A 15,634-nucleotide genomic window follows, 5' to 3' on the forward strand; every position below is an offset into this window, starting at 1 on the left:
GTTCGTCAATGTAGGTCAGCCTTGCTGATGACCCTGATGTTAAAAGAATCTAACTTTGGATGCCTACCTTTTCGTACAAGGTTTTGTTTATTGGTTGTTGGTTTATTTTTCACAATTGTTAGCACGATGTTCTTTTCATGCCAAGAGCAAAGTTGTAATGTTTCATGTAATCCGACACCTTATAAATCGGTTTGCTACGTTTGCTCTCTTTTTAAAAAAATTCAACACATTTCTAATTAAACATTTGGCATCATCTGAATAAGCTTTCATGATGACAGCTAGAAGTAGTCAATGTGAATGATCCAAACGGTCTATCACTGTGCAGTGCACAGGTAACTATCATGAACTGCACGTGCATTTACCTTTATGACCCAACACTACCGCTGTTACAGGTCATTGGCTCCCTCCCTCTGCAAGCCTTCTGGGTTCTGCTGTTTATTTTGTTGACAGTTACATAGACAGATTCTTTAATACAAATGCATAAAATCGGTGATTTACAATGTGATTAGGTTGTCTGACAAAATATCCACTTGCACAGTTTGAGATCGATTGGGTCATTGGATGAAGAGATATTTACAAAAAACCGGGTCCACATGCATTTCATGCCAAACTATAGTTGTCGGTGGCTGTATCCTCGGTCGCGTTATACCAAAGAGTGAGTAAGGTTTTACGCTGCTTAAATATCAAAGAAGGGGAGCCTGTACCAGTGTGGTGAATCGAACCCGGGTCTTCAAACTAACAAACGAACGCTTTAACCACTTGCCTATCCCATTACCCTCATACCAAAGATGTTAAACTAAGGTATTCATTGTTAACTTGGCCGGTTTTTGGCATTGAGAACGAATGATGTAATCTTCAGATATTTGCAACAATGCGTTCTCATGTCGTCACGTTGCTATGGGTGTCTTCACCAACAATAAAAATATGGAAAATACCTGCAAAATAGTCAGAATGCTCAATGAGAAATGCTGAAAATATTTACATATTTACACTCGATCTTTCAACCCGCATCAATCACTTGAAAATCAAACCGTGGATTGAACAGCGTCCGGACATGCTATAAAGGGACATAACTGCGTATGGACAAATCGCTACGATAAACGAACTTTGCATCAGCCGAAGTGTCGGCGCCGAAGACAACGGGAACCAGGCTGACTGCATCTACAGTGAGAAGATAATACTTCCGCACTGTCGTTCCGTCCTCTTGGATGTCCTGATATTCCTCTCTCATGACAGCTGGTGTCTATTTTATGAAAAAACGGATACACATGGTTGACGACCACGAAATTCGCTCACCTGAACATGACGCATGCAATAACGAGAGCCTGCTATTCACAAGCTCGTCGGGCTTGTGTGGGATGTGTTCGTTTCAGATACTCCACGGAAGTAGGCAAAGGGCGCGACGATTTCGCGTCTGCAAAACCATTCAATGACATCCCTTTTAAGAAAGGATACCCTGTCATAAACAATATGCTCGAATTTGCTGGAAAATACGGGAAGATGCATGAATTGATATGGTCTCGTCATCAGCAGCTTGGACCGATATTCAGAGAAAAGTTGGGCGTACTGGACAGTGTTATGATTACCGATGTGGAGGCTATAGGCGATTTCCTGCGCCAAGAAGGAAAGTATCCAATGCGGACCAAGGTTCCTGTATGGAGTCAGTACAGAAAACAGGCTGGGGAGGCTGAGGGAATATTTATAGCGTATGTATGGTCATTATAGATAACTACTTCTGTCTTCCTCCTGACCTGTGAAGATCCCCGTTAGATTTAGTCTTCATCTTGTCGTAATAGGCGACTAACGGGATCGGGTTGTCAGCTGCAGGTTGACAAAATGTTGACAAACTCTTTTACAGCTGCACAGAGTTTCAAGGCTAGTCGTACGTGTTCCTTCATCGTACTTTGTAAATACTGTAAAGTGAAGGTTTGTTCGCAGCGCGACTCCGATCGGGTGGGGGTGGGGGGGCATCATACAGACAAATGACAGGTCTGAAACTTAAAAAAATATATGCAAGAACTCTTTTAGAGTACCTCTCCAACAATTGTGTTGCCCAGTGTAATCGGTTAGATAAAAGAAGCGAAAGTGAGTTGTGATTGGTACGCTCAACTTCCCAGCGTAGACACCTGATTGGATAAAAAGTCAGCCAAGGGAGGTAATAAAATCATGGGGCCAAGCCGTGGATGCATCCAGGGTATAGTGGAGATTTATCGTAACTTATAAGATTAAATGTAAAATGCACTTAAATCCAAATGAAAATTAAAAAAAATATCATTTTACCCATATTTCATATCATATGCATATCATAAAAAATCGTCTTGTGCTTTGTTGTGACTAGTGACAGCGAGGACTGGCAACGCATGCGCAGTGTGGTAGACAAACCGTTGTTGAAGATCAAGACAGTCGAGAGCTACGCTGACACTTTTAACATTATAACCACCGAATTTCTGGACCGATTGGCGAGGCTCAGAGGCCCTGATGGGGTTGTGGAAAACATCGACGTGGAGCTCTTCAACTGGTCACTTGAAAGTATATTGATCAGCTTTACTTCATTCTATTTACTGATTTATACGTGACATTTATATGCATTCTTCAGATCCCTTCTTTTTAAGAAGAGTAGGCGAAAGTTGCTTCGAATCGAAAGGGGCAGATGCTATAGATTTAGTGGATGTCTCTGTTACTTAAGTTTTGAATGTTCTATCAATGATTATTAAATAAATACTTTTAAGGGAATTGTAATAATTATTATTTTAAATTTGTGTATTTATATATTTTTGGGGGGAGGGGGGCAATTTTTGAATATAAAATTGTATCTTTGAATCAATATTTGGGAACTGGTTATCAATTACCATCATGAGAGAGGTGGGTGCAGTACGACAATCAACTTTATAATTCAGCAATTTCCACCGTGCTTTACGACAAACGTATGGGGTGCCTATCTGACGAGCGTTCTGGAGAGAGTGAAGATTTTGTGAAAGCTATCCGAGTAATGTTGGAGACAACGGCTGATGTAGGAGTATTACCCCCCAACGCTGGCCAAGATCTTCCGGCCTCTCCGGTACAGGGCTTTCACCCGATCCACGGATACTCTGTTCCGTGTAGGTGGGTACAGAGTGAGTGAGTGAGTGAGTGAGACCAGGTTTTCAGTGTATGAAGTAAGCCAAAACCTCAGCCAGACATCAGGACTGGTAACTTCAAAATGTTTCCTGCCCAAAATGGAATTAACCAGACCAGACAATCCAAAGAAAATAACTGTTTTTAGTTACAATGAATAATTTAATGAACCTGAGACATGTATTTACAATGTTACAGTCTATTCACAACAGTCATTTTCAGAGAAATCTGACTCCGCTCATCGATAGGTGTCGCTGTTTTAGTGATAATATATGTCGACGCATTGCTTTGAGCTTGCGATAGATAGTTCAATGTTGAAACAGTAATTGTCAAGTCTAAATGTAACGCTCAATTTGAAAAATAGATTTTAAGATATGGTGAATTAACACAGATGTATGGAACATGTTATCTAAAAAAATTACCAGACTATCGGGCTGACTAGCTGTAAATTAAGAAATGTAGCCCGTCTCGGGCGGTCGGAAGGGCCTCATTGAGTTTAATGAAGCAATGCTAAACTTGGTTCGGGTTTAAGAAGCTTGCAACTTAGACCAAATGTTAAGGTGAATATGTAGATCGGGTGGTCAGGCATACATCATCGTACCGTGACGATGTTGATCGTTGCTCATAATATCAGTCATTGGATTGTCCGTCTATAGTCGATTATTTACAGACAGCTGTGATATAGTTGGCAAGTGCAGCGTTAAATAACAAACCTACACGAGTGTATTACCTGTGTTCCAGCTCGACAGTGCGTGGACGAAGCTCTGGTTGAACTGAAGTCTAAGACCGTGAGCGAGGAGGAGGTTGGGTTCCTAGAGTACCTGCTACTGAAAGACACAATTTCCAAAAAGGAAATCTACGCCAACGTCACAGAGTTAATGAGCGCTGCAGTCGACACGGTCAGTTGTCCCAAATGGACTGCTTGTAGCATATCCAGAACCGCTATTTTGAATTTTGCTTACGTCGGAATGTCATTTCCAACAACCAGTTAACCTGGTATGTAGATCAAACCTCCCAGAATAGGCTTGAGTTAATGTATAGTGTTATACCGGTTACGGGGGCGGTGGGGTAGCCTAGTTGTTAAAGCGTTGGCTCGTCACGCCGAAGACCCGGGTTCTATTCCCCCCACATGGGCACAATGTGTTAAGCCCATTTCTGGTGTCCCCTGCCGTGATATTTTGGAATATTGCTAAAAGCGGCGTAAAACTAAACTCAGTCAGTCAGTCAGTTATACCGGCCAATATTCCAGCAATATAACAAGGGACGCAAGAAATGAGCGTCACTTATTGTACCCATTTGGGGAGTCGAACCCTCATTCCTATACTACCCTTCAAAAGTTTAGACTCACTAGTGTAAATGTAGCCACTTGTTTCAGTCAACTGTTCTAACCTTGATTTTGCAAAATATTCCATTCAGTTTAAAGGTATAACTACTTTGGCATAACTACTAGATTACCCCACCGCTTCACCCCGAACAAGAAGTAAGTTACCGATGTAGATTGTTTATATTTATAACTGATTGTTGAACCTCATGATCGTGTGTCGTCTGTTTCTTATGACAAGCTACGTGGCCCTCAGGTGGTCACATCTTGAGACCAACATACAAGGATGATGTCCAGGTACATCCGTTGTCGGCCTGTGGGTGGAGGTGGGGCATTATCAGGGCAAATCTTTGATTTCCACGTTCACTGGACCCTTGCACGCCTAAGGGACACAACTCTGCACAGCATATTGCGACTCAACGTTAGCTTTATGTTTAACGCCCTATCCAGCAATTCTCCAGCTATATTTTGAGTTGTGTTTAACGTCGCTATGAAAAGTATTCCAGTGATTTTACAAACCAAATGATATATATAGAGCAGTGAGGCAGGTCCAAATAACGGATTGACATCGTACGCAGCTGGGATAGATGACAGTTCTCCATGCCACCAAGTCTGAACACTCGATCCAATAAGTCCCCACTTACGACCAGCACAGGTTGCTTAGGACGTATTCGAATCTGGGGTGCGGTGGGGTAGTCTAGTGGTTAAAGCGTTGGCTCGTCACGACGAAGACCCGGGTTCGAATCCCCACATTGGTACAATGAGTGAAGCCCATTTCTGGTGTCCCCCACCGTGATATTGCTTGAATATTGCTAAAAGCGGCGTAAAACCAAACTCAGTCAGTCAGTCGAATCTGGAATTAACACAGGTTTGCGACGATAACGAGGCGGCACATGTCCTGTTTAAGGAAGGGTCTCAAACCTTAGGTGATGTTCCAAACAATATCCTACTTGTGGTGACCACAAGAAGACCCTCATCAAAATGACCCCTGAAGACTGACTGACCGACTGAGTGTAGTTTTACGCCGCTTTTAGCAATATTCCAGCAACATCACGGCGGGGGACACCAGAAATGGGCTTCACACAATGTACCCATGTGGGGATTCGAACCCGGGTCTTCGGCGTGACGAGCCAACGCTTTAACCACTAGGCTACCCCACCGCCCCGACCCCTGAAGAGCCGGGTTGGACTTGGTCTTCAGCAACCCACGCTTGTTGTAAAGGTGACTATAGGATCGGCTGGTCAGACTCGCTGAGGTTGATGCATGTCGTTGTGGCGTAGATCGAGTTGTTCATGATGCCAGGGACTGGATTGTGTGGCCCATTATTTGTAGACCGCCGTAATATAGATGGGAAAAAATCCTTGTTGTGGATCATGAAGACAATGTATTTATGCAGTTCTACATATAACCTTTAGTGTTGCGATGTCATCCAGAATGTAACCAATTAGAACCACATGATTTGGACAGATCTAGGTTATGAAGATGCTTGTCTTTTCTAAATAGCCTCAGATAGCCTCAGTGAGATTTATAACATTCCATTATTTGTCATTGTGACATTTAAGTTGATTTATGACGCTAATCGTATCTCTGTCAGTCATCTGGTTTATCATTTGCAGACCTCAAACACCGTTCAGTTCATGCTGTATGAGGTCGCCAAGAACCCGGATGTTCAGAAAAAGCTGAGAGAGGAACTGGAGAGGTCGGTGCCCCCCGGAGAAATCCCCACCCCCGTACATCTCAGGAATATGCCCTACCTGAAGGCAGTTATCAAAGAAACGCTCAGGTAATATCAACCACGATGTAAGGATGTCTCTATTTGAAGCAGTGAGAGGGAATTTGGTCTTTCGTTTGGGTTGGTTAGACCCTGTGTGAAGCCCATTTCTGGTGCCCCGTGATATTGCTGGAATATTGCTAAAAGCGGCGTAAAACCATACTCACCCACGCACTTTGTTCCAGGTTGTACCCAGTCGGGAGTTACGTTGGTAGAATCAACCAGCATGATATTGTCATATTGGGATATCAGGTGCCGAAAGGGGTATGTACTGACGTATATGTTAACCTATGTTTTAACATCTATCAACCCATGCTTTGGGGTGGCTATGGATTGATAGATGCACCGCCTACGTTAGTCTGAGCCTCGTGCCTTGAATGGCGAGGGACAGTAAACTAACATGGAGGCTACATATGCCATATCGCCCGAGACCCGTTGACAACGAATTTATCTTGGCGCTCACCTGATTATGCAGGTGGCAATGTATATCTTATGCATGCATGTTTTGGTCCAAACCGGCACCCATTATCACAGTAAGGCATATAAATCCGCGTCATTTATCTTCTTATCAATCGCAAATAGCAGAGGACAGAGGACAACTTCTTTGAGTGGCATTTAGAAGTTGGTGTTTTGAACAACGAGGAAAGTTCTATGGATATACAACGTTTTTATTACTTCTTTATTGTCACTTATGAGCTTGATAACGGTGTCAGTAGCCCAGGGGCGGATACAGCTTTTTGAGAAGGGGGGTGGGGGTGGGTTGCACACTATTGAGAAAAGGAGGGGTGCACATTTCATTTTCACCCGAGTTTCAATGGTCATTTAACAAACTTTCAGCACCGGTGTGTGTGTGTGTGTGTGTGTGTGTGTGTTGGGGTTGGGGTTGGTGGTTTACCCCTGCACCCCCCCCCTCTGGATCCGCCTATGTAGCCACACCGAAACGTCGCTCATTTTAATAACAAAGAAGTTGTATATCCAGAACTCCCCTAGTTGACAGAAGACACATTTAGAGTTATCAACTTAGATTTGTTTCATTCGGAACGCATCGTAAATATTCGTAGAATGACATAATTACATAATTGATTCGCGATATAAAAATGCGGTCGGCATGTTGCAAATGTAATGCCAACAGTTCGGTAATTTGAGCAGGGAACATTAAAATGTTCCATATATGATACTTTGAAATAATAGAATTTGTCTCAACCATTCACAATCCGAAATTTATGTGTAGGATAGATCCATATTATGTCTGCCAGGCAATAAACAGCCGTGGATATAATATATTACAGCAGTAATGCCAAAACCATTGCGCAATATGGCGTACTCATGGCCAAGCACTTTGGCTTGGTTTGGATATTTAGCGCCGCACTCAGCAATATCCCTGCTGTATGACGGCGGTTTATAAATAAACAGTCTGGACCTGACAATCCAGTGATCAACACCTAGTCCATTGATTACAGCCACCTAATATAAAATATAAAAATCATTTTCCATTCTTTGGGGCGATGGGGTTGCTTCAATTTTAGTGGTTAACGCGTTCGCTCGTCACGCGGAAGACCCGGGTTCGATTCCACATATAGATACAATGTGTGAAACCCATTTCTTGAGTCCCCCACCATGATATTGCTGGAAAATTGCTTAAAGCGGCCTATGACTAAACTCACTCATTTTTCCATTCTTTAGAAAAATGTGGTTGTGTCGTTGCATGCGGTGGGCCGGTCGCCCTCACTGTACGATGAAGCAGACACCTTCCGACCTGAGCGCTGGATGAGAGAAATGAGAGAAGCCAGTGATAAACCTGCTGCGTTCTCCCATATACCATTTGGCTTTGGACAAAGGATGTGTGTCGGTGAGGTTAAAGGGGGTTCGGGGTCAAACAAATCGTTCAAATCGTCCAGAAATCACTCTCTTTGTCTGGACTCAGTATGTTTCAGTTGAAAGCAGCTGTTTTGATAAAATTCGTTATTCTATTAATGACCCATTTTCACGGTTAAAAAATGTTAACGAAAATGTATGAAATGTCAAGAACGTGTAGTTGACATCACGGGATCAATTTATGACGTCACGACTCAGTTGATTTATCAGCTTTGAGAATCACTTATTTAAACATACATATGGGCAAATGTTGGAAGGCCATTGTTCTTCCCTTGAACATAACACAAGATAGAGGTGTTCGGGAAGATTTGTATTTTATATTTATTAAATGTAATCAAGGTTAGGCACTTCCTAACGTATTTAATTATTTTATGTTGCTATTAGGTCGACGTGTTGCGGAACTGGAAATGCAGCTCTTGATGGCGCAGGTAGGAACATTTATATGATTTTTTCATCTGAAATTCTTATGTTAATTGTTAATAATACCCACAACATATCATTTCACTCCACCTCTCATGCACATTGCTTCATATCTGTATTCTGTTTTGTCAGATGTTACAGCGATTTGACCTGAAGCCAAGTGGTCAGCCGCCTCCGGACATTGTCCAGTTTGTGATCACCAGGCCGAAGGATCCAGTGAGAGTCAAACTGGTCGATCGGCCATCTCGTTAGAGTTATGTTATATGATATACTGATGACTATGACATGAAGTAAGACACCACTTTATATCGTGCATCGTTTCCTTACCTATACTTCGTGATAAGTATCGTATCATGACCTATATATCGTGATACGCATCGTTTCCTTACCTCAACATCGTGATAAGTATCGTATCATGACCTATATATCGTGATACGCATCGTTTCCTTACCTCAGCATCGTGATAAGTATCGTATCATGACCTATATATCGTGATATGTGTCGTATCGGTTCATGCCTAATACACACAGGAAAGAGTTGAGCATAACGTTATGTTCGACAAATATGCTGCTGGTCCACAAGATAAATACCACTGAACGTTATTCTGGACCAGGGCCTATATTTTCGAAGCTCTCTTAGCGCTAAGATAGTCGTAAGTTAATGTATGGCACTTACGACTATCTAAGCGCTAAGAGAACTTCGAAAATCTAGGCCCAGGAAATTCTCAATGCGAGGGTACTTCAACTAGCCGGTAACATACTATGTTGTAAGTTCTAATACCAAAGGCTAGGGGCTTGCACCTTCCAGTAACTCAGGTCAAATAATCCGTAATTAATCGTGGCTCGTTTATTATTCTCTTAATCCTCGACATCACCGCAATCAAGTTATGGTATGCGACGCCAGAGGTCGCTATAATGATATGAATAGCGAATGAGTGAATATATTATTTGTTTTCCGTGATGGTTGATTCAGACAATGTGTGTCCATTAAACTAGAGTATTGAACATCACAGTGAGTCTGTTGCACATATGTCATTGTTCGGGGTGATATTGTCAGCATGAGCTATGCTTATCAAAATATCTGGGTCCCGTTCACAAAGCCTTCGTAGCCCTACGGCTTTCGTAAGCCTATGATAAACTATAGAGTTACGACAGGTCGTAACGTTACGAACGCTTCGTGGATCGGAACCCTGGCCCCCTATTCTCGAAACGCTAGTAGCTCTACGAACGTTTCCAGAATAGGCACGCTGATTCGAAAATGATTTGATATACTAGCTTCAGATGTGAAACCTGACTAGGTATCTGATGTTTAGACGTACGATTATTAAACACAGCCAGTAGATGGCGTGCGGAGATGCGTCTCTTGGTAGAGCCAGAACCTTCATCCTCCGTTCGAACCTCAGATTCATTCTGATTGTTTTTATAGGTTTGTCAGTACCATACCTACCTCTAGGATTTCACCAAAGTATCAAACGTCCCCGACCTGCATCAGCCCGGCTCTGCTCTATCAAACTTACCCGTGAAGATCGGGATTAGAATTGGTCTTCAGTAACCCATGCTTGTAAGAGGCGACTAACGGAATCGGGTGGTCAGGCTCGCTGACATGATGGACACATGTCATCGCATCCCAATAACGTAAATCGATGCTCATAATGGTAATCACTGGGTTATCTGGCCCAGACTCGATTATATACAGACCGCCGCCATAGCTGGAATTTTGCCGAGTGCAGCGTTAAACAACAAACAAACAAACAAAGCAATCCTCCTCGTCAGTTTATCATGCCGTCTATGCTACTATTAAGCGGATGTTAAGTCAAGCTCATCCACTCGTTACGTTTTATTTGTTCGACTCTTTGTTGGGGCCATTTTATTTATTTCTGATGGTAACCGTAAAATGTATGTAACCGTTTGCTCTGTTCACCCTGCAGTTATCCAAGAGAGTGTGACTCGTGAAGACCCTAGTTAGAATTGGTCTCCAGGAACCAATGCTTGTCGTAAGAAGCGACTATCGCCTCCTTATTGCGTAGATCGATGCTCATGATGTAGATCACTGGATTGTCTGGTCCAGACTCGATTATATACAGACTGCGGTCATATAGCTGGAATATTGGTGAGTGCGGCGTTAAACAACAAATAAAGAGCCTTATGATGATCAATGAGATATATTTTTCTACCCTGTTTGTATGGAGTAATAGTTATCATCATCATCATCATCATCATAATATTCATCTTTCCTATCGCAGTATGCTCCCTCAACGTCTATGAATAAAATATATTTTCTTATGGATTCGTAGAGTTATTTTTAAGTTTTCTATTTCTATCAAAAAGCTGCATATATATATCACTGTTTTTTCTGATTGTGGGGGAGGAGTGCTGACTAAATGACCCCGTAAATTTCCAAATTACAATGGTGATACAAGAAAGTTTCTCCTTAGACGGAATTGTCGAACGCCTATTCCACAGAGCCACCATCGCTCTAGCAATGGCACCAGATGTGATTTATGTACAAAGCCCTGTTCATAATGCGGCTCTTCGTTTTCAAGAATTTTACAGTTTGCTGACACTTCGACAAGGACAAATGTACAAGTATATTTTCAATCAACTAAATGTTCATTTAATGTCACATCGGCACTGTTTCAGTCACATAGCGACGATGAGGAAAGCATTTCCAAAGGAAAGATTATTGCGCGAACTTGAATTATCCCATGATGCGTTGCGCGGTTTTGGCACTTTAGAACTTGCTGGCAGTGTTACGAAAGAGCAAAACACAAACAAACACAACACACACACACACACACCTATGCTTACGTGAGTTCTGGACGTGCGACCACTCAGTGCTGTCAACCGGAAGGTCTTATGAACAATATATTCCCAAATGAAGCCTCACTGAGTATTATGACGCCGACAGCGTAGCTGGAAATGCGCTAGGATCACTGAGGAACATTCACTGAGAAAACCCGGGATCTTCAGTAACCCATGCTTGTCGTTAGAGGAGACTAACGGGATCGGCTGGACAGAATCGTTGACTTGGTTGACACATGTCATCGTATCCCGCGTGTCCAAAGTGGATTGGTTGATTTGTTGTTTAACGCCGCACTTAGCAATATTCCAGCTAAATTCTAACCCGGATCTTCATGAGCCGAGGTCCAAAGACTCATTGAGGCCCTGGACGTAGGCTAAAAGACCAGTAGCTCGACTACTAAAGCGTACAATATGTGTTTCTGTACGTGTGTTATCGAGAATTTAATGTCCCCAGATTTCACTCGAAACCAACGGTGCCACCCAGAACAAAAATACAAAACCTAATGTTATTAACACACCTACCTCTCATTCAAAATTACATATATAATTAGGGACGGTGGAGTAGCCCAGTGGTAAATCGTTCGCTTGTCACGTCGAAGATCCGGGTTAGAGTCCCCCACATGGGTACAATGTGTGAAGCCCATTTCTGATCGTCCCCCGCCGTGATATTGCTGGAATATTGCTAAAAGGCGTAAAACTAAACTCACATATATTATTATGCAAGACGTCATCGTGGAAGAAGTCGATCGGTAATGGTTATTCTGGTCACGTTTTGCACTGGCCATGTCGTACATGCACGTGACATAAATGATTACATATGTAAGTGTATTCATACACATGACTTTATACCTTCAGCATTCCGCGACACAAGCGGATGTCATCATGGATATCTCCATTACACAGTTTAGGCAGAGTTGGCGATGGATGGAGAGGGTTTTGTACCATACCGACCGATGGAAATTAGTTTAGAACTTGAATAATACTGAGCATCATTTAAAGAAGATCAGTACTCCCGACATTGCTTTGGTTAATGAGAAATATATGGATTCCTACTTGTGCTGACCGAGGGCAAATGATGAGGTTGAGGTGAGCCGAATGTCCCACACCTCTAGGTAGGTGAGGTGAGGTGAAATTGGGTTTAACGTCGTACTTAAGAATATTTCGCTCATATGACGACGTGCATATGTGCGGCTGCTTGTACTAGCCCAGACTTAAGCTGGTTTTATAGAGCTAGCTCACTGAGATACCATGCCACAGTTAAGCAGGAATACCCCACTCGGACACATTATACTGACTCAGAGCCGACCAGTCGTTGTTGTACCCATTAATGCCGAGCGCCAGGCAGGGACCATATTTTAACGTCTTTTGGTATGACGCGGCCGGGGATCGAACCCGCGTCCTTCCGCTGAAACCACTACACCACGGAGGCGGTCTCAAGGTAGGTGCTTGGATTGTGGAACTGTTGTAGTGGATATATACAGTAGATGACCAGAGGCAGAAGCCCAGACAACCCGGTCATCATCAAGATGTCAGCCGATAATCAGGACATCATCGGTAACCCAACATTCATGTGAGTGAACCAACTTTCAAGTCCAAGTCAACCTAGGCATACATCACGATTCATCTGCAAGTTTCTTCCGATGTGTGAGACAATATCTGTGAACTTTGGTTCTGACTCTCACCGTGAACTGTGTACGTGAACTTCTCAAGGACGTTCTTGTTTATGTGAGGTTTGTTGTATGTTCTCCGGTCATTGTTTCGTTGTGTTCACATTTGTCATGTTTTCATATATTGAGTATGTATTGTAATCTATGTGATGTTATCAGACATACGTCTTTATCAGATTAAGTTGTTGAAATCGGCTAGGTTCGTACTCTACGGTACGATCTGGTCACACCCTACGCCCTACACATGTACGCATTTAGTGCAGATCAACGTTATCTGCGGGATCCGAGTCTTCCCATACAAACCAGACTCCCGGTGTCAAGGATTTTTCTCATTCCTTGTAGGTCTATAACCGTCACTATAGCTAATAGCTTTCCATAAGCTATTCAATACAATATGATTTCCTGCTTACATTTTCATGTCATCCATTTTGAACATGTGTGCATCAAATTTATAAGTACTCATTATGAAAGATATGACATATCGTTCCCTGTTGTAACAGCTTCTGTACAAGAATACCCATGTTGTGGAGACCCATTGCTAGGCATATTCACCGAGCTAATTCCCCAACACTCGCGTTTTAACATACCCATTAATGCCGAGCGCCAGGCAGGGACCATATTTTAACGTCTTTTGGTATGACGCGGCCGGGGATCGAACCCGCGTCCTTCCGCTGAAACCACTACATCACGGAGGCGGTCTCAAGGTAGGTGCTTGGATTGTGGAACTGTTGTAGTGGATATATACAAAGGCAATAGCCAGCGCTCGCATCTATGTGTAACAAGTATTAAGGAAATATACATACGGACTATTTTATGTGTTATCGTTTTTATTGTATGTATCTGTTTAGATTAGTTGAGGGATTTTAGTGGAGGGGGTGGTTGGGTGTTCTGTTTTCTTTCTTTTTTCCCGGGTTGTTTAACTGTTATTATTGTGTCTCCAGGGCCTATTGCGATACATATCGTTACCTACGTATCGTGTCGTATATATCGCGATAAGTATCGTAACCCATGTATCGTGTCCTATATATCGCGATAAGTATCGTAACCCATGTATCGTGCCCTATATATCGCGATAAGTATCGTAACCCATGTATCGTGTCCTATGTATCGCGATATGTACCGTGTCGTGACATATGTATCGTGCCCTAAATATCGCCATACGTATCGTAACCCATGTATAGTCATAGGGATCCTATGTATCATGTCGTGACATATGTATCGTGTCCTATGTATCGCGATATATCGTGTCGTGAACTATGTGTCGTGTCCTATATATCGCAGTACGTATCGCGTCCTATGTATCGCAGTACGTATCATGTCCTATGTATCGCGATATGTATCATATCAGCGCATGTGTATCTGGGGATGGTACCTATCCTCTATCCACTAAAAAGAAGCATGCAGAATGTTTGCCGACAGATACGCAAATTGGAATTGTTTACTGAAATTGCTGTCTTATGTAAAATAATAATTTGGTATTGTTTGACGGGATATCAATTCCAAGCTTACAGATGTTGCAAATTACATACATTACCAATTTATTTACATATATACCTGTAATCGATAGTAGCCGAGACATGCTGCAACCAGTGTTACTATTCAACATTTGTATGCTGGGGAGGTTGTGGAGTCAGTGTCAGTTAGTCAGGATACACTCTCAAAAAGAAACGCAACCCTGTTTTTGGTAATGTTTATATCAATTTTAACTGGTTATTACATTTGTATTTTTAAAGATAATGCCATGAAATTTGACATGGTGAACCTTAGGTCAGCACGGTATAAGGTAACAGTTAATGCAGGTCAGTATCGAACTCTCAATTTACGCTAGGGGCGTTGTCTTCAGTATCTCGTTGTAGAGCCACGAGCTCTAATCACAGCAGTGCACCTCCTCGGAACAGAACGAATCAGACGGCGGATGTTTTCCTGGGGATTGCTCTCCACTCTTCCTGGAGTGCTGCGGCCAGTTCAACCAACGTGTGCGGTTGTGGTGTACGTGCACGAACACGACGATCCAGCTGGTCCCACAGATGTTCGATAGGATTGATGTCTGGCGATCTGGAGGGCCACGGCATCACGTTGACGTTTGAATTCTGTAGGAATGCCACTGTTGCACGAGCTGTATGAGGGCGGGCATTGTCATGTTGAAACAACTCCCTCTGTTGGTCGATTATCGGCAGAAGATGTGGCTGTAAGACGTCATCAATGTACCGTTGTGCCGTCAAATTGCCACGAATGATGACCAAGTCTGACCGTTGGTTGTAAGACATGGCTCCCCATACCATGATGCTTCCTCCTCCAAATCTGTCGACCTGTCGAACGCAGTTCGGTGCAAAACGTTCATTTGCTCGTCTATAGACACGTTGTCTACCGTCACGTCGTTGAAGAAGAAAAACGAGACTCGTCACTAAACCAGACTCTTCTCCAGTTTCTTAGGGTCCATCTCCTTACGTTAGTACACCACCTGAGACGTTGGCGTCGATGTTGGCGTTTCAAGACGGGCCCAACAACTGGTCTTCTTGCACGTAAATTTGCCTCATGTAAACGGTTCCTGATGGTTTGGGCCGATACTCTCCTCAAACCTGGCACCTGTGTTGCAGTGATGGTGGGTGTGGCATGCCGATTACGTAGGTGGCTGAGTCGAATAAAGCGATCCTGAGCCGGTGTG

General features: G+C 43.0%; 1 protein-coding gene across 1 annotated transcript; it reads left to right on the forward strand.

Annotated features, from left to right (window-relative positions):
• The first annotated feature begins 717 nt into the window (after positions 1-717).
• On the forward strand, positions 718-9,759 carry LOC124283743 (1,25-dihydroxyvitamin D(3) 24-hydroxylase, mitochondrial-like). Its single transcript, XM_046719767.1, has 10 exons — positions 718-1,706; positions 2,339-2,529; positions 2,597-2,616; positions 3,015-3,102; positions 3,856-4,013; positions 6,052-6,218; positions 6,392-6,470; positions 7,890-8,055; positions 8,466-8,509; positions 8,634-9,759. The coding sequence occupies exons 1-10, from the start codon at positions 1,303-1,305 to the stop codon at positions 8,751-8,753; spliced, it is 1,437 nt and encodes a 478-aa protein (XP_046575723.1). The 5' UTR covers positions 718-1,302; the 3' UTR covers positions 8,754-9,759.
• Positions 9,760-15,634: the final 5,875 nt, after the last annotated feature.

Source organism: Haliotis rubra, unplaced genomic scaffold, assembly GCF_003918875.1.
Source record: "Haliotis rubra isolate DU_JTF1 unplaced genomic scaffold, ASM391887v1 Scf32, whole genome shotgun sequence".
NCBI classification, from domain to species: Eukaryota; Metazoa; Mollusca; class Gastropoda; order Lepetellida; family Haliotidae; genus Haliotis; species Haliotis rubra.